The sequence below is a fragment of the Orycteropus afer genome, unplaced genomic scaffold (assembly GCF_000298275.1).
Source record: "Orycteropus afer afer isolate SDZICR_OR568_19922 unplaced genomic scaffold, OryAfe1.0 scaffold00123, whole genome shotgun sequence".
Lineage (NCBI taxonomy): Eukaryota > Metazoa > Chordata > Mammalia > Tubulidentata > Orycteropodidae > Orycteropus > Orycteropus afer.
This window is the reverse complement of record NW_006921710.1, coordinates 6559997-6578925: the sequence shown is the minus strand read 5'-3', so window position 1 is coordinate 6578925 and position 18929 is coordinate 6559997. Positions and strand designations below refer to the sequence as shown.

General features: G+C 46.7%; 1 protein-coding gene across 1 annotated transcript in view; it reads left to right on the top strand.

Annotated features, from left to right (window-relative positions):
- Positions 1-11901, top strand: part of STXBP1 (syntaxin binding protein 1) — a 39565-nt gene extending 27664 nt beyond the window's left edge. The window contains exons 17-18 of the mRNA XM_042781468.1: positions 4103-4257; positions 11819-11901. Coding sequence (XP_042637402.1) covers positions 4103-4257; positions 11819-11901 — 238 coding nt within the window. The remainder of the gene's footprint in view (positions 1-4102; positions 4258-11818) is intronic.
- The last annotated feature ends 7028 nt before the right edge of the window (positions 11902-18929 follow it).

Genomic DNA, 18929 nt, shown 5'->3' with positions numbered 1-18929 from the left:
TGGGGGAAATGAGGGAATGGGGAGTGACTGCCTCAGGGGCTGGCTTTCAGCCCAACAATAAACAAGATGTACATGGAGACCACTCAACCCAGGGTGATGCACCCACATACTCTATGGAAATGCATCCCTTGGAACAGTCAACCACAGGGCACCAGAGGGGCAACATTTCCACAGAGGAAATGCAGGACTCACAGGAGTCCATAACTATGAGGGGCACGGCGGGAGACTGGGTTAGGGTTGGGGATGGTACATTTAGTGAAATTAAATGTACACGTAATGTTGAATGTAAAAAAAAACTCTTAAAAAATTTCAAAAATAAATAAAATCAGCAAAAGTGTTTGTCAGGGATTGGAAACAAAATAAACAAATAAAAGGTATGGGTTATCTTTTTGCAGTGATGGACCTGTTCTAAAATGGATTGTGGTGATGGTTGCACACTGAAAACCATTGAGTTGTGCACTTTAAACGAGTGAATTGCATGGTATGTGAATTATATCTCATTAAGGAGCGCTGGTGATGCAGTGGCTCAGCCATTTGGCTGCTCACCAAAAGGTCAGGAGTTTGAACCCACCAGCTGCTCCTTGGAAGAAAGATGAAGCAGTCTCCTTCCATAAATATTTACAGCCCTGGGAACCCATTGGGGTTCACTGAGTTGGAATCAACTCAATGGCAGTGAGTTTGGTTTGTTGAGTTTCAAACTGTTACCGAAAAAAAAAAAAAACAAATAAACAAAAATTCAACCTCTCTCTCCAACACCCCTCTCTCTCCAACACCCCTCTCTCTCTCCTCTGCTTTATTTTTCTCTACAGAAGGCATCACCATCTAGTATTCAGTTTGTTTTTATCTTATTTATTGTCATCTCCCAACTAGAATGTCCGCTCCATCAGGGCAGGGAGTTGGGTTTGTTTTGTTGGCTACCATGTCCTCAGAGCCTAGGACAGACCCTGTCATGTGGTAGGTGCTTGGTATATACATATTTTTTCTAATTAAATGAGAAGAAGGTGAATACATTGTCTGCATAGGCTCACATTCTTTTTGTTTGTTTGTTTTTCTTTTGTGATTTGGGTGAAAGTTTACAGAGCAAATTCGTTTTCCATACAGCAGTTCACACACACGTTGTCTCATGACATTGACTACAATTTATCCCAATGCAACAGCTCCCCTTCCACTTTCTCCTGATAGTTACCTCTTCCCTGTGTCCATCCCTCCATGCACCCCTGCCCCCTGAGCTGTCTCCCTGTGCATAAACAACCCTTCTTTCTCCCATGGTGGTTCTCTCCAAGGAGTGTATCTGCCTCAGGTACATGTTCAACTCATATGCCTGTCTTTTGTTTGGCTGGAAGCCACAGATGTGGGTTCAATTCCAGACCTGAAGGGCAGCTAGGGGCCATAGTCTCAGGGATTCCACCAGGCTCTATCAGACCAACAGACCTGGTCCCCCTTCGTTTTTTCCCCAAAATTATTTTGAGTTTTTTTCCACATTGTTCTCTCTCTCTATCCTGGTTCTCCTACACAGATCCCTCTCTGAGTGGTTGACAGTGATAGCCAGGCACCATCTAGTTCTTCTGGTCTCATAGTTGTATAGGCTAAGGATCGCATTGTGTACCAGTCATGAGGACTAATTGTTTCCATGAATCTTTGGTTTTCTTCATTCTTCTTTGCTCTGGACAAGGAGAGACCCATCATTGCATCTAGATGGCTGCTTCAAAGCTTTTAAGATCCCAGTCATACTCGCCAAAGTAGGAGGTGGGACAATGTTTTGTGTAGTATGTTATGCCTATCGAGCTTGATGTCCCCTGCGACTATGGTCCCAAGGCTCACATTCTTGAATTCCTTCTTTGTAAAAGTAGAGATGAGAATGCAGGTACCTGGCATTTATTGGGTTTCTGGTGGCCTAGTGTCTAAGGCATTTGACTGCTAACCAAAAGGCTGGTAGTTGAAACCCAGCAGCCACTCCTCAGAAGGAAAGCTGGGCAATCTACTTCCATAGAGATACCACCTCAGAAACCCAAGGAGGGGTCACTATGAGTCAAATCAACTCAGTGGCAGTGAGTTTGTTTTTTTTTTTTTTTGGTGGCGATGTACTTGGCAGAATACTCGGGCATCTTGCAGTTTTGAGACATAAGCAGACAAAGATCCATTCTGTCCCTGGATTCTCCAACTCTGTTTCCCTGATCCTCACAGAGGTGCCTTACAGGGGCACGTTATGGAAAGTGCTTCTTCCCCTGCTCTCCTGCTGCGCTCATCCAGAAACCTGTGCTCCCTGTATGGCACCTCCGTGGGCCAGGCCCAGGGACACTGTCATACACAGAAGTGCATTTGGCCTCCAGCTGCTCTTCTCTGCCTCCCACGTCTGTGTGGGGCCAGGTTGCTTCCTGACCCCTAGTAGCATCTGTTTCCTTTCCTGAGGTGACGCTGCTGTGCCTAGAATCCTCAGAGCCAGGGTGCTGCTGCTCTGATTTTCTTTGGCAACGGGAGCTTTTCTGGTTCCTGAGAATGGACAAGGCTGAACACCTGAGCTTGGAACAGTACAGGGACAAGCTTGAGAGAAGACAGTCTATGACACTTGATAGGCAGTTCCCGGGCTTAGTGCTTTGTGTGGTGTATACCTGTGTCCCTCATCTCATGGGCTCTCAACCTTTCTGTTCTCTTGCCTCTTCTTACTGTTTTCACTCTTAGCCCTCCTCCCAGGCCTGGGCCTGAGGCCTGCTGGTGGCATCTGTGACGTTGTACAACCTTGCTGATGGCTGTGGAGGCTAAATGTTTATTGCTAACCTTTCAGTAAAGTACAAAATCCAAAGTAATAGCACAGCCAGGCTGGTTGATAATAGAATATTGAATGTTTGCACAAGGAAGGAAAGAGATGGAAAATTTCTTTGTTGGCCCAATAATCCTCACAGTGCCTTCTAGATTTGGAAAGTGACTTCAGTGCTTTTATTCAGAAGGCAGGCTAAAGTCCTTCACCATCCAACGGAGACTTGCTCTAGACTGACCAGCTTCCTGTGTTTTGGTTTGGTTGTCATTTTTGTTTTATTATTTTTTTTAACCTAGAAGCAACCCATTTCTCATGGTTTCTGAGTCAAGGTAAAGACCTGTTGTGGGAAGCTCAGGGCCAGAGAGTGATCTCTGAGGAACTGTCCCCACTGTTTCACTGGCCACTCCTTCATGTTTTCCAGGAAGCATCTCCGTGTCATCTCTCCTGGGATGTCTTCCCCAGTGGTTCTATGGCCCTTCCCTGTGTTTGTGTTTGTTCCCACAGCACTGCCCTCTTCTCCATCACGGCACTGATTCAAAGCAACTTCTTTCTCCCCTGACCCCCACTTGCCCCCACCTGCTCCAGTGTGTGCTCTTGCAGGGCATGAACCAATTCTCATTTGTGTCTGCCCCCTCAGCATAGGACAGGATGTGGCCCATGTGTGGCACCAAGCCCATGTGTGTTCAGTGAATAAATATGTCATCCTGAAGATAGATCTTAGACTCTGTCATCACTGGTCCCCGTCAGCAGAGTGTCCAGACAAGCTTAGAAGCATGCACACTCTGGGTCGATGCCTCGAATGCCTGGAATGACGGGCAGGGCATGCTGTTGAACTCAGCATCGCAAACCCTAAAGCTGCACGGAGCCTGTCTGCTGACCTCGTGTGTCTTAGAGAGTAATAGAGTCCCAACACAGACACTCATAGTGATTCCTGTCCTGGCAGCTATCCCAAAAAACCAAACCCATTGCTGTTGAGTCGATTGCGGTGCATGGCAACCCTATAGGACAGAGTAGAACTGCCTCATAGGGTTTCCAAGGCTGTAATCTTTACAAAAGTAGACTGCCACATCTTAATCCCATGGAGCGGCTGGTGGATTCCAACCACTGACCTATTGGTTAGCAGCCAAGTACTTTAACACACTGTGCCACCAGAGCTCCTTGCCTGGGAGCCATACCACTTGATAATTTGTATTCCTGCTCAATTCAGCCAGCACATACTAAGCATCTACTCTGTTTTGGGCAAATCACTGAGATATAAAGTGATAAATACGTAAATACTGTCAGTATGGAGAAACATAATCTCTCTCTCTCTCCCTCTCCCCCCCCCCACCTCCCGCTCTCTCTCAGTGCCCGATATGGACACTGGCATAAGAATAAGGCCCCAGGGGAGTACCGCAGTGGCCCCCGCCTCATTATTTTCATCCTTGGGGGCGTGAGCCTGAATGAGATGCGTTGCGCTTACGAGGTGACCCAAGCCAACGGAAAGTGGGAAGTGCTAATAGGTGAGTATAGGGATGTTCTCTGAAGGGAAGGGGCTGCTTCGTTGCACTTGACTCCATTCCACGCTTTGGTGTTTCATTCTGTCTTCAATTCTCCATTGCCCTGCAAAACAGAGCCTCTAGGTAAATGTTTGTGGGCGGCAGAAGCTAGGGGACACAGGGTTCCTTCCTCATGTCTGCATCCTGTCTCTTGTTGAGAAGCAGCGTCATGAGGTGGGAAGGATGTGACCATGGAGTCTAACAGGCTCAGACTCGGTTTGTGCTCTGCCACTGCCAAGCGGTGTCACCTGGAGCAAGTGCCTCGCCCTCTCCAAGCTGCAATTTCTACCAAATGGGGCTAATAATACCTACTTACAGCCTTCAGACAGGCCCCGGATGGGCTTTTCCAATTTCCTAGTGTTGGCCCTCATGTCCAGAGATGCTCAGTGAATGGGAAGTAAATTATTAGCTTCCTCCTTCAGTTGGAGAAGGATAGACACAGTGTGCAAGTAGATAGGGCGTGAAACACATCGGCCTGACTGCTGGCCTCTGGTAAGGATTTCCCTGACGGTTTCCTGCCACTTTCTAAGTCTATCATACTTTCCTGTTGGTTTTCCAGGAGACAGGCAGCAACTCCTAGGAGTAGTTAAATGGCAAGAGGGAAGATTTTGTTTGTTTGTTTTTATTTTATTTTATTTTTTGCCCTCAGGACCTTCCACAATTTCTAGGGCTAGAAGAGGAAGAGTGAGCTGAGAAAAACCTTCCTTTCTGTCCCATCTTGCCCTTAGCAAAATAGAGTTTCAGCTGCTCTGGGTGCCTCTTGACAGTGATTGGCAAGAGCTGTCAGTGTATACGGTACTGGCCATGATCTGTCTTTTCCCCTGAAGCCTTCTGCCCTCAGTGGGAATGCTCTGGTGCTGAGTTAGGCAGAGGCCAGGAGTCTTGGTCTTCCTTTGGGAAAGGATGTGCTCTGTACCCAGCGGGAAATTATACACTCTGGTGCCCAAGGATTTCTTCACAGGCCGTTTGCATGTGAACTGCTATGACAGGAAGGCGCTGAGCTGACCCAACAGGGAACACTTCTCTGACCCCCCACCACACATACACTAGGTACCCACTACAGGTTTTACTGGGCACAATTATTATCTCAATAAGTGTCAGTGTTATATACTCTAATTTGGGTAAGTCAGTGTCCCCCAAGCTGTCAGAGCGAGCAGGTTCTGTGGACCAGTCCATGTGGCCTGTCCTGGGTACCTCAAGATGGACTTGATGCTGACCACCCTGCCTTCTTCATACCACAGTCCAGTGGGGAAACTGTGCATCCCTCCTCCTCCTCCTCCAGACTTCCCAAAGCTTCCCCTGTCTGGTCACCATTCCTTCTTAGAATCAGTCTTCCTTTTTTATATGTAGGCCCCAGTGATAAAGCTCCCTGCTTACATACATGTTGCATGAACATTCTTGGATAACTCTGAGCTCAAACACAGCTTTCCTGGACAGACGCTGTCACAGCGAGGCTTTTGGGTATAAATATTCCTCTTCATCTTTGGGCCTGACTTGAGGTTCCCCATTAGGAGATGGACACCTGGGGGTATAAAGTTGCCCATGCAGATTCACGGAGAGGCCTCGCACTGACAGCGACATCCACTGTGTGTCTTCGCCTGCCTCCTGCATGCCAGCTGTCTGTGCCGCCTCCGTGTACGTGAGTGTGTGTGTGCACGTGTGTGACCTGCTTTCTGTCATTGGCTGCGCAAAACGTAGGCCTAAGTTGGCATGTTCCTGTAACGTACCTTTGTTCAAGCAGTCAGCTGGCCTCTGTTCTCCCACAGGTTCTACTCATATTCTTACTCCCACCAAATTTCTCATGGACCTGAGACACCCCGACTTCAGGGAGTCCTCTAGGGTATCTTTTGAGGATCAGGCTCCAACAATGGAGTGAGAGGAAAGAAACAAAGTAAAAGCAGCTTATTACAGAAAAGAAACTCTTCCGCTCCGAAGGGTTTTCTTTGACTATTCCGTCACTCTTTTTCTTTCTTTATTTTTTCTTTTTCCCTTTTTAGTTTATTATTTATTTGATTTTCTTTTAACGAGAAAATGCTTGCAGTTCTTAACATCAATTGAAAATGTGTCCAGTGCTGCCTTCACAAACCCTGCCATGAAACTCCCCGGGCTCCGACTTGCCAGCTCACATGCCTTGGGTTACCTGCTGCTCAGTCAGACAGCTGCAGGCCTCTGGGGTTTGAATCTGAAAATTAGTAGTCCTCAGAGAGGGAGCTGGGAGTTGAGGGATGACTGAGGCATGGTGCCCGAACCTGCTGGCCCTGTGTGTGGACACCAAGTGAGGAAGATGTAGCATCACGGCTGTAATAGTGTGGGAACTTGAGAGTGAGACCAGTGCGTCTTCTGGGATGGTCGTGTCCAAGAAGGCAGAAATCCAGTAGAGGTGCCCATCGGAGCCTGACTGGGAGGACCACTTGGCAGGGAGCTGACTGCAGCTGAAGTCAGGGCTTCGGAATAGACTCCAAGTCAGTGGTACTTAAGACATGCAAATGCCTTTTTCCTGGGACAGGCCCTTGTCCCAAGGAAGAGTTTCTAAGGAGTGGCTGGGTCACAAGCCACCATGAACTTAAGTCATCCATGGAAAGAACATTTATTTGTCTTATGCTCCTCTGGGTAAATGGCACTTTAATGGTTATTTGCTCTTTCAGTAATTTCTTTTATTTTAATTCTCCTCTGAGTTCCTTTCAAGAGTCAAGTAATCACACCCTCTCCCACTGCAGTGTCTTGGTGGGATCTGAGAGCCTGTGGGTAGAAACTCGGACCTCAACTCTGTGCTGTTTTGAACAGCATCTTCTCTCCCCACCCTGTTTGTGCCTCCACCCAGTCCTCAGGTACCAGGAACCTGCTGTCGGTTTGGTAGATTATCTAGATTCTATTCTTTCCCTAGTTCCGTCTCTCTTTCCATCCTTACGTGTGTTGGAAGACCCCTGTAATGGGTTTAAATGGCAAACTTATGATAAACAACTTCATCAGAGCATTAGGGATTCCTTAGCTGTTTTATACGTTCTGTGATCTGAGGTCACAGTTTCTATTCCTGACTTTGCATGCTCCATGGATGATGGGCCCTAAGGATGCCCCTTCATCCTGGTGCTGAGACATGGCCCAGTGAGTCACAGACAGTTCGCAGTTGGCAATGGAGAGAGACTTGGTCTTGGAGCCAGGAGGCCTGGATTTGCCTCCAGCTCGGCCATGAGCACCCAGTGTGACTGTAGGAGGTCACTTCCACCTCCTGGGCTGTGGTATATGGAAAACAGGGAGGCTGGGGCTTAGGCTTTGAGGCTCCTCTGAGGTCTGACAGCCTGTACTCCAATAATTCAGATTTGTGACTCAAACCATGGAATCCTACCCATTCCCTCACTTTCTGATGAACCTCAGGACAATGGTCCATCAGGCCTTGGCTAGATAACATCAGAAATGTGCTTATTTATATAAAGAGAATGGTGCTTCATCCAAAAAGGACATATTCTGAAAGGAAGAGGAGGAGGTAAGCCTTTTTCTCTCCTCTTTTCTTTCCTCGGTAAGTAATTATGATCCAGGAAAGTGGAGCGGGTTATGGCCTGGGTGGTAGCTCTCATCCTGCCCTGGCTCCTCTTTGCCTGGAAAGCAAGGGCAATGGGTGGTGAATAAAAGCAGTGTTCAAAAGCATTCCTTAGAAGCACCTTGAGAGGGGCTTCATCACAGACATCTGGTTCTGTGTACAGATGGCAGGTAGGTGGATGGCATTTGTATCGAGTATTTTAAGACTTCTAGAACAGCACAGCTATGAGTCGAGGCTGACTCGACAGCACGTAACAACAACAGCTAGCGTGCATTTGGGAAAGACTGTAGCTGTGGCAGATCACTTGCAGGATCTTCCAGAATTACACACTTGGACCTGTGGGCTCCTGTTAGAGTGAATTCTGGAGTCCCCTACTTCAGAAGAAGTCTCTCCTTGGCAGAGTGTTTCCTTTGTTTTGTACTCAAAGCAGCAGAGAGGGTCTGGGCTGCCCTCAGATCAAAGAAAGGCCATATAGACACTGGCCGTCTGTTCTTGGTTTCTGAAATGATTTGTTGGCACCGTTGGATTTTAGAGAGCTCAATTAAGAAAAATCAAGACATAGGGCCCTAGGGCCAGTGAGATCAGAAATAGATTAAAATCTGACTCCCTACTTCTGTTTGGATTGTCCAGGTGACCAGAGAACAGGATGGTGCAGGAAAGTGGGGTAGCCTGGTGTTTCTTTTGCATTAGGGTCCCTGTTAGGAGACCTTTTTCCTCAGCAGTGAATGAAGGGTCCCACAGACACTGTGCAGGTGAACCAGGGTCTCCTTTCCCTGAACCTAAGGCGACCCCAGCTGGCAGGGACAGCGGAAGTCCACACATGCCGCCAAGACTCACTGTAATCCTGCTACTCAGCTCTTCACATTTTCTGAGAAGCAAACCTTCTGATTAGATTTTCACCTCTGTCTGTGCTGGGTATTTATGTTAAAAGCACTAATCATTGGGAAGCCATCCAAGGGCTGTCAGAGGCACATGAAAGAGAAATAAAAGGCTGGGTTAGACCTATAATACTGTGCTTAACCACGTGGGAGAATTCTTTTGTTGTTTTTTTTATACTAAACATTTTGCTTTATCCCAGATTGGGGTCAGGTAAGTTTCATTTTTCAGTGAGACTCGGATTTTAATCTGAATTCAGAGCCGACCCATTGTCCAGCTGTTGAAATTTAAGGGTCCACTTGCATATCTTTTCCCTGGACCAGGAGGCCACACAGGGTGCCGCAGCGTAGGAAACCACAGGCGTAGATAGCTGTGGACCTGGCTCTGCCTCCACCCTACCATGAAGAGCCTGTCCACGCTCTTGGCTTCACTCTCCCAGCACGGAGGTGAGGGAGCCAGTCACTGTTCTCCAGACCTGGCTGATCACCACCCTCACCTAGGTTGCTCTTAAGTATACACATTCCCTCATGCCACATGGGATATTCTGAATCTATAGGTGTGTTTCAGCCAAATTCAGGAACCACTAGACCAGCCGATCTGTAAAAACGTTTCTGATTTTAAGATTCTGTAAGTATAGGAAGAGGGATTTTGTCCCACTAGAGCTCGCTGGGCCAGTCACAGCTTCGAAAATATGGGATCATTCATTCAGACACGTGTTGTTTTGGTGACCCCCTGTCCACATTTCACAATCCCCCAGTTATGCAGAAATAAGAGGGACTCCTCAGAGCAGCAGAATCCAATGCTACAGGGTCAGCCACCTGCAGGTTCAAAAGGAGAACATTTGCAAAAAGTGGGTCTTCGGGGTTTATGATGATGAAAACTTGACCAAGGGTATTAGAACACTACAGATTATCAGATGGCAAGAGTTGGCTTTCAGGTGTTTTGCATTACCACCAGCTGACCTGGCTCCTTTGGAGAAACCGGGTAAGCTAAGCCCCAGGAACTTGCTGTTGCCAAGAGTTTTAGAGTCATCACTGGTTGTCCCCAGTACTCTTGGTCCTGGAGTTTTTCTTCTTTCAGTCAAGACTAGAAGCAACAGATGGTCAGTGATCAGATGGTAGACAATTCTAGGGCACGGGTTCTGAGGCTTCCTTTCGGCCCCCTCCAAATCCTGAGTTGCACGTAAGCAAGTGTGGGGAGCACTTCGGGATGGGCATCTGATCAGAAGAACTCCTTTTTGATTTTTCCTTTAGATGAAGTCAGCCTTCTTGTTTCCTGGAACTCAGATGGGGTGACTGGGGGCAGAGGGGAGGCAGCATGTGCACCCGTTGTTACTGCCTCTAACTAGCAAGCCCCCAAGATATTCCCTGCACTGTGTATCCAGGGGCTGTTGTTCACTGTGTAGACACATAGACTACATCGATTCAAGATTCAGGAGGCCCTCATTCTGACAGTGGTTCACTGTTCAGAATGTGGGACAGGTCTTCTAACATTCACATCCTGTTTCCTCACTTGTAGAGCAGCCTTTGACCTCTTTTAGGACCAGCGGGAAGATTGATAACCAGTTGCTGTTGTGTCGACTCCAACTCACAGTGATCTCACGTGTATCTGAGTAGAACTGTGCTGCACAGGGTTTTCAAAAGTAGATCACCAGCCTGTTCTTCTCAGGTGCCTCTGGGTGGACTTGAACCACTTACCACCTTTTGGTCAGCAGCCAAGCAGGTTAGCTGTTTGTACCACCCAGGGACTCCAGGAAGACTGATCAGGACATAGAAGTAATTGAATGTACTTCAGGGGAAAGGACATACTTCTAAAACCTAAGGCACATTTGCTTAAGGAGCGTCAGGTCTCATGCCTCATGCTTGGCGTCTCTGGGGAGTAGCCAGGACTGGGTCCTCACTCAAAGCAGTGCCTGGTGGCTGAGGCTTAGACCATGGGGAATGGGAACGTGGGAAGAAGCCCTACACACTAGAGAAGGCTTTACAAGTTTCTGCTTCATCCAGACTGACCAGAAAGGTTAACAGAAGAGCCTTCTGGCCCCAGGCCTACTCGCAGTTCATCTCAGTCATGGGTCAGCTGAGCAAGTAGCAGTCAAAGGCATAGGAACCCTGGTATTTGGGATCTTGCCCAATAAGCCAGCCAAAGCGCCCTTTGGCCCACTCTGGGATGGAAATCTGGCATCCGACGGGTCCCACTGCCCGCCCCACAAAGGCCCGCTCCCTCACCCACATCTCCAGGGAGGCACATTTTCAAGTACGGCTCTCTTTTGTTCAGTTCTCTCCCACCAGGATCTTTCTTTGACGCGCATGTGTGCAGTCCTCATGCTCCCACACCACCCAGTCACTCCTGTTCTGTTTGACGGTCCATGTCCAGACCACACAATCCATGCATCCTTTGTTTACTGCACTTAATAGAGTTCTCTCCTTACGAAAAAGGACTTCATTTTTTTTTTTTTTTTTTTTTCTGTTTTTGTAGTAGAAGTATATCTAATTCCATTAGCTTAAAGTTTTTGCAAGCATTTCTAATCTCTTAACAATGTGCGGTCTCTGCAAGGTAAGGCCTCAGGTACCCTGGCCCTTTCCCTTTCACACCTGAGGTCCCACCCACCGCGGCAGTACCACTCACCTGTCTTCCAGAGGTCAGTGGCCTCCCCTAGAGTGTTTTGCCCTCCCACTTCCTCCCTACTGGGCATGTTCTTTCCACACACAGTCCCCCCTACCAAGCCCTGCCCCATTCCCGATCATCTCTGCCGGATTGTTTAGAATTTCCCTCCCTGGCTTCACCTTGAGCTTCAGGAGAGAATTAGCCATGCAGCTTGCCTTGTTACCTGGCAGGTGGTGCTGAGCCCTGACCGGGAGGTGGGCTCAACCCTCTGTGAAGTCTGGGACCCTGCCTGAGCCGAGGACGTGCGTTGAGGAGCCATCGTGCCTCAGTGTCTCCCAGGCCTATTTTGACACAGCCCCCAGCCCCGTCCCCTCCACTTCCACTAGACCAACATCGGGGTGGGGGAGGGGGGAGACGCAAGTCTGGGGATTGAGAAGAGCAGGCAAGGAAAAAAAAAAAGACTGAAACAAGAACTCCCGCAAGCTCACTCTCTTTTCTGCCTCCCCCCAGGATCCACGCACATTCTCACTCCACAGAAACTGCTGGACACGCTGAAGAAACTGAATAAAACAGATGAAGAAATAAGCAGTTAAAAAAATAAGCCACCCCTCCCAACAGCGCACCACCCTCCCACCACGTCCACAGCCCCCCACTGCCGCCTCCTTACTTTGCCCCCCCTCTGTCCCTCCGTTGCCTCCTCCCCAGCTCCGCACGCCCTAGTCGGCACTGTCGCCGCTGCCTTCTCGTGTTTAACGATGCCCTCTTATTTGAAACGGAAGAAAATAATGCATTGTGTTTTTTTTAAAAGAGTATCTTCTATATGTATCTCAAAAGGAAAAAGTCACGTGCAAGTGACGCACTGCTGGAGACATTTTTGAACTGTTTAGAAAGAATGGACACCTTCTCCCTATTGTTTATGGCTCTGTAACCTTATACATAACCCAGTGGAACATGTGGAAATTGCTTGAGTATGAAAAAGGTAGACGTTCGGGTGCTGTTGAAAACTTGTTTTGGGGTTGTCTCTGTTCTTGTTGGGAATCAGGTGTCTGTGTTCTTGGTGTATTTCAAACTGAGGCTTAATCTGTTATCTTCCCTCCAGTTCCTATCCCTTGATGTACCTGCTTTCATCCGGATGAGCTTGGCGGGAAGCTCAGGGGACAGCTCATGTGGTTTGAGGTGGAATAGAGCTTTGCTTTCGCCAGCACCTGATACCCTGAGTGGTGCGGCTGTGGGTGGTGGCCGGGGTTCCTGTGTGAAATCAGGCTGGTGGCAGGTACCAGCTGCCATCCTGGCCCTCCACAGCCTCTCCTGTCTTCTCCCTGGCCCTCCACAGTGCTGGGACCCTGAGGGAAGTCGTTCTCAGGTCCAGCCAGAGACCTTCATCTCTTGGAGAACAGCTAGGCCTGGTCCTGTTGAGCAGATTCTTTCCTCCCCCAGACCCTCCCCTAACAGGGCTCTTTGTTCTCAGAAGGTAAGCCGGGTGGGACACAGGGGTCAGGAATAGGCTAGGACACAATGGGTTCTGGAGGCCCCTGGTCAAAGGCCCTTTCCTGTAGAGAAAGGTTCTTGACTTCAGATCACTTGAAGGATAGTCCGTTTGTATAGACGCTACCTACCCAGCAAGCAACTTTCGTCAGATTATCCTCAGTTTAAGATACTTCGTAATACTTTATTTTGTGTAATGTGAGATCATGTGTCATTGTGCTTGAAAGAGAAAAGGATCATTTTTTTGCTCTGTATAAAAACAATCTAGCTAACATAAAACTTAGCTCTAAAGCAAAAATTAAAGACACAAACGCCGGAAGGATGTCTTGACATCCTCAAGACTCAGCAGTTCTCCATTCTCTGGTAGTGAGCACACCACTTGTTTTCCTGCTGTGGTCGTGAATATCATGACAGTGGAAGTCACAAAAAATGCCCCCACCAGCTCCCTCCCTGCCCTTCAACCCCTGCAGACCGTGTGTATATTACTGTCTCGTGATGTTGTTGCAAACGTGGTGTATGCTAGTTCAATGCAGCCTTCAGCTTTCCTTTCAGAATACGCTCTTTCCCAGCCCTGTTAGATGCATCGTGGTGTTTTCTTCTCAAGCCTTTGAAATCTCCCCCTAGCACTCAGATTAGTTTTCAGGTCTCCTCTCTGTCTTCCTTCTTCCTCTTAAGATATCTTATTTCCCTAGGACAGAACTGTAGGTACTTGCATTGATTTTGTTTCTTATTCTTATTGCCTGTTTTGTCCCCTCCCTTTGACCGAATGATGCTCTTGCTTCAAGACCTTGTTTGTTGAACTTGTTAATTTTCTTTTCTTTGTTATTTATATAAAAACAATTTATCAAAAGGCTATTTTAAAAAGCTAGTCTGTCTTGAAACTTGTTTACCTTGAAATTATCAGAATCTCAGTGTTTGAAAATATTGAAGCACAAACATGTATCATCTCTGTACCGTTCTGTACTAACGCACTGGAGTCTAATAAATAAATCAGTCAGCGCCATCTGCGGTGTCCAAGATGACCCCTGGTCTCGTTTTACTTTGGGGAGTAGGAGGAGAGAGGTTTCTGTGGTCCACTGCAGAGCAGCCTGACCACCTCCAGCCATGGCTTAGAATCTTCCCAATGCAGGTCACTGATATTGTATTAGGATCTACAGTTGTCTCACATTTGGGGACAACCTACGAAGCTTGTCTTGCACCTCCAGCAGCATCAGGGCATTACCTATAGCTGCAGTAATCCCTCCATTGCCCTGTTTTCCCTTATTTAGAATGTCTCTGCCCAAGAGAATGTTATGCCAAGAGATTTGGAAAACAGCTACCTGGCCAACTGACTGAAAGAGATCCATATTTGTACCCATTCCAAAGAAAAGTGATCTCACAGAATGTGGAAATTGTGGAACAATATCATTAATATCACATGCAAGTAAGATCTTAACTGAAGATAATTCAAAAACTGTTGCAGCAGTATATTGACAGAGAACTTCCAGAGGTGCAAGCTGGATTCAGAAGAGGACATGGAACAAAGGATATCATAGCTGCTGTCAGATGGCTCCTGGCTCAAAGCAAAGAATACCAGAAAGATGTTTACTTGTGTTTTATTGACTATGAAAGGCATTTGATTGTGTAGATCATAACAAATTATGGATGACATTGAGAAGAATGGGAATCCAGAACACTTGATTGTGCTCGTGAGGAACCTGTACATTGACCAGGAGGCTGTTGTTCGAACAGAACAAGGGGACACTTCATGGTTTAAATCAAGAAGGAAGTGTGTCAGGGTTGTATCCTTTTCCCACGCTTACTCAATCTGTATGCTGAGCAAATAATCTGAGAAGCTGGACTGTATGAAGAATAACGTGGCATCAAGATTGGAGGAAGAATCATTAACAACCTTCGATATGCTGACAACACAACTTTGCTTGCTGAAAGTTAGGATGACTTGATGCACTTTACTGATGAAGATTGAAGAGTACAGTCTGCAGTATGGATTATATCTCAATATAAAGAAAACAAAACTCCTCACAACTGGACCTATAAGCAGCATCACAATAAATGGAGAAAAGATTGAAGTTGTCAAAGACTTCACATTGCTTGGTTCTACAATCGATGGCAGTGGAAGCAGCAGTCAGGACATTAGACGACATATGGCACTAAGCATGTTGGCTCCAAGGTACCTCTTTCAAGTGCTGAAGAGCAAAGATGTCTCCTTGAGGACTAAGGTGTGCCTGACACAAGTCATGATATTTTTAGTCGCCTCATATGCATGTGAGAGCTGGACGATGAATAAGGAAGACCAAAGAAGAATTGATGCTTTTGAGCTGTGGTGTTGGTGAAGAATGCTGAAAGGACCGTGGACTGCTAAAAGAACTAACAGATCTGTCCTGGAGGAAGTGCAGCTGGAATGCTCCTTGGAAGCAAGAATGGCCAGACTTCGTCTCACCTACTTTGGTCGTGTTGTCAGAAGGGACCAGTCCCTGGAGAGGGATGTCAAGCTTGGTAAGGTGGCGGGTCGACAAAAGAGGGGAAAGCCCTCAGTGAGATGGATTGACACAGTAGCTGCGACAGTGGGCTCAAGTATAGCACGGATCATGGAGCTGGTGCAGGACCGGGTGATGTTTCGTTCTGCTGTGCATAGGGTCGCTGTGAGTCGGACATGACTCGGCAGCACCTAACAACAGCAACAACAACAGAATGTCTCTCCATCTCAGAGACTGCAGGGCTCAGTCTTTGCAGATCCTTCTTACTCAGGCATGTGGTAACACTATATTTAGGCCATGCCATCAGTGTTCACTGCGTGCCTTTTCTGTTCCCTGTTGCCACACAATCTAGCCCACATGCAATCACATTTCCACATTGGAGGCTGGTAGGTTCCCATGCTGCTCTTGAAAACTATTTGTGACCTGGAGAAACTTCAATAATGTTGGTCCAGGTTGGGGAGTAGGCTTAAGTTAGGGCTGGAGTCACATTGGAAACCTGCTCAAATTATGGGTACAGAGGAATGGGATTCTTTGTAGGAACTTCTGTTTGCACTTTTTTGTCCCAAGTCATATTATCATTCAAATCCTGATCTCCTATACAGCATGAAGAAATTTAACAACTCAAAGCCAGTTGGTGGAATTTGTACCACCACTGCCCTGCTCCAGTCTTCTGAGACTTGTCTTGTAATGATGACAGTGACTACTTAATTGAGTTCCTGCTCCATGCCAGGCTTCTCACTTACCTAGTCTATTGTATGGCGTCCCTTCCCGTTTTACAGATGAGGCAGCTGAAGTTCAGAGAGATATAGTAACTCATGACACACCAGCTGGGAAGCATCACACACTATATATCAGTAGTTACTTCACCATTAAGGAGATCTGATGGCATAGTGCCTAAGGCATTTGACTGCTAACCAGAAGGCTGGCGGTTCAAACCCACCAGCCAAAATGCCTTGGAATGGGGTCAATTGGAATCTTTAAATTCTAATTGTTTTAAACCAAACTTAACATTAAATAAAGCAAAGTAAATACTGTTTCCTCCTCCTCCTCAGGGTCATCTGTGTCCCCCCAGGCCCTGTGGTGGTAGCTTTCTGTTCTGCCCCTGGTTGTTTCTGTCATTCATTGACCCAGCAGCAAACAAGCCTGGGCCTTTACCCTCCTGGCACAAGTTCTGGTTCTTCTGTGTTACACAGCACAGATGGAGTCTGTGGGCCATTCCTCCAAAAAGTCTCCAGTGATGTTAAATATTCTGGGAGGGGCAGGGAGCTCTCAAACCAAAGCATATAGCATTAAAAAGTAAGCAATCCTAAGATCAAGATGGGGCCATGAAATGAAAAAAAAAAGTTTTAATATAAAACTCTAATAATGAAGATAGTATAAGGATAGACATTGATTTCAGTAAGAATGACAAGACAATTGAATGGGGAAAGAATAGTCTTTTCAACAAATGGTGTATACAACAACTCTGTGCAAAATAATGAAGTTAGACTCCTGCCTCACACCATACACAAAGATTAACAAAACAAATCAAAGGTCTAAATGTAAGTTCAGAGCAAGAGTTAAATATAAAGCCCTTGGAAGAAAATATAGGTGTACATCTTCATGGCCTTGAGTTAGGCAATGGTTTCTTAGATGTGATGCCAAAAGCACAAGAAACAAAATAAAAATGGGTAGCATAGTGCCTAAGGCATTTGACTGTTAACCAGAAGGCTGGTGGTTCAAACCCACCAGCCACTCCTCAGAAGGAAGATGGGGCAATCTACTTCCGTAGTGATACTGCCTCGGAAACCCAAGGAGGGGTCGCTATGAGTTGGGTCTGACTCAACGGCACATAACAACAACCACAACAAACCAGGCATCACCAAAATTAAAAACTTTGTGTTTCAAATGATACCATAAAGAAAATAAAAGGTAATCCACAATCAACCATGGGAGATCAGAAGGGCAGTATTTGCATGGGGAGATAGTTCAGAGGGCAGGAATGCATAGGAAAGAAGGACACAAGGAGAAGGTTACCACAGGGAGAAAGTGGGAAGAGAGCTGTTACATTGTGGGAATTCCAATCAATGTCACGAAACAAAATGTATAAACTTGTGTGGAAAATGAATGTGTTCTGTAAACTTTCACCCAAATCACTACTTATTTATTTATATATAAGGTAATCCACAAAATGGGAAGAAATGCTTGGACATCATATATCTGATGAGAGATTTTTATCTAGAATATATAATTGTTGTTGTTGTTATGTGCCGTCGAGTCGGACCGACTTGGTTTTTAAGTGCTCTTTATATATTCTGAGCTCCCAGAATATATAAAAAACACTTAAAAACCAAATCTGTTGCCGCTGAGTCAATTCCAACTCATAACAACTGTGTACTATAGGACAGAGTAAAACTGCCCCATAGTGTTTCCAAGGTTGTAAGTCTTTACAGAGACAGACTCACATCCTTCTCCTGTGGAGCTGCTGGTGGGTTTGAACTACTGACCTTTTGGTTAGCAGTCAAGTGCTCAACCATTGTGCCACCAGGGCTCCTTAAAGAACATTTGCAACTCAATAAAAATTCAGTTAAACCATGTATAGTGAACTTCAGTAGAAATTTCTCCAAAGAAAATATACAAATTGTAAATGAGCTCATAAAAACATATTCAACATTAGTCATCAGGGAAATGCAAATCAAAAGCACAGTGAGATACCATTTCCCACCCACTAGGATAACACTGTGGATTGAATTGTGTCCCCCAAAACTGTGTGTCAACTTGACTGGGCATGATTCTCTGTGGTTTGGCAGTTATATAATGATATAATCATCCCCCATGATCTGATCTGATGTGATCAGCCTGTCAGGTCTAAGGGGATTAGGGTAGGATACAACACCCTAACTCAGGTCACAGCTCTGATCAGATGTAAAGGGAGTTTCCCTGGGGTGTGGCCTGCATCACATTTTGTCTTACAAGAGAGTAAAGGAGAGAGAAGCGAGCAGAGAAGGAAAGACCTCACTACCACCAAGATAGAAGAGCCAGGAATGGAGTATGACCTTTTGACCCAGGGTCCTTGCACTGGGAACCTCCTAGACCCAGGGGAAGATTGATGCCAAGACACACAGAGATCTCCAAGGAACAACAGACCCACGACGAAAAGAGTCAAGAGTCTTCCCCCTAGAGCCAACAGGGAAAGGAAGCCTTCCCCTAGGGCTGGCACCCTGGATTTGGACTGCACGCCCCTGAAACTATGAGAGAATAAATTTCTGTTTGTTAAAGCCTTCCACTTGGAGTATTTCTGTTATAGCAGCTATTCTGGTTACCTAGTACCACTCTGACAGGAATATACCACACGTGGGATGGCTTAAACAAACAGGAGTTTATTCTCTTACAGTTTGGGAGGCTAAAAGTCCGAGCTCAAAGTGCCAGGCTCTAGGGGCTGGGTGAAAGCCCCCCAGCCTTGGGGTCTAGCTCTGCCTCCTGCTCCTGGCCCACTGGAGCTGGAGGTGTTTCTTCACTCAGACAGCTGCTGGCTGCTGAGGCTGACAAGCCCAAAGTTGACAAGTAAAAAGGCACAGTCCCGATGTTACCAAACCACACAGCAGGCCATTAATTCAAGTCCATTGTAAGTCCCAATGTCGGCAGAGCATGGCAGGCTGCTGAACAATGACACGGCTACA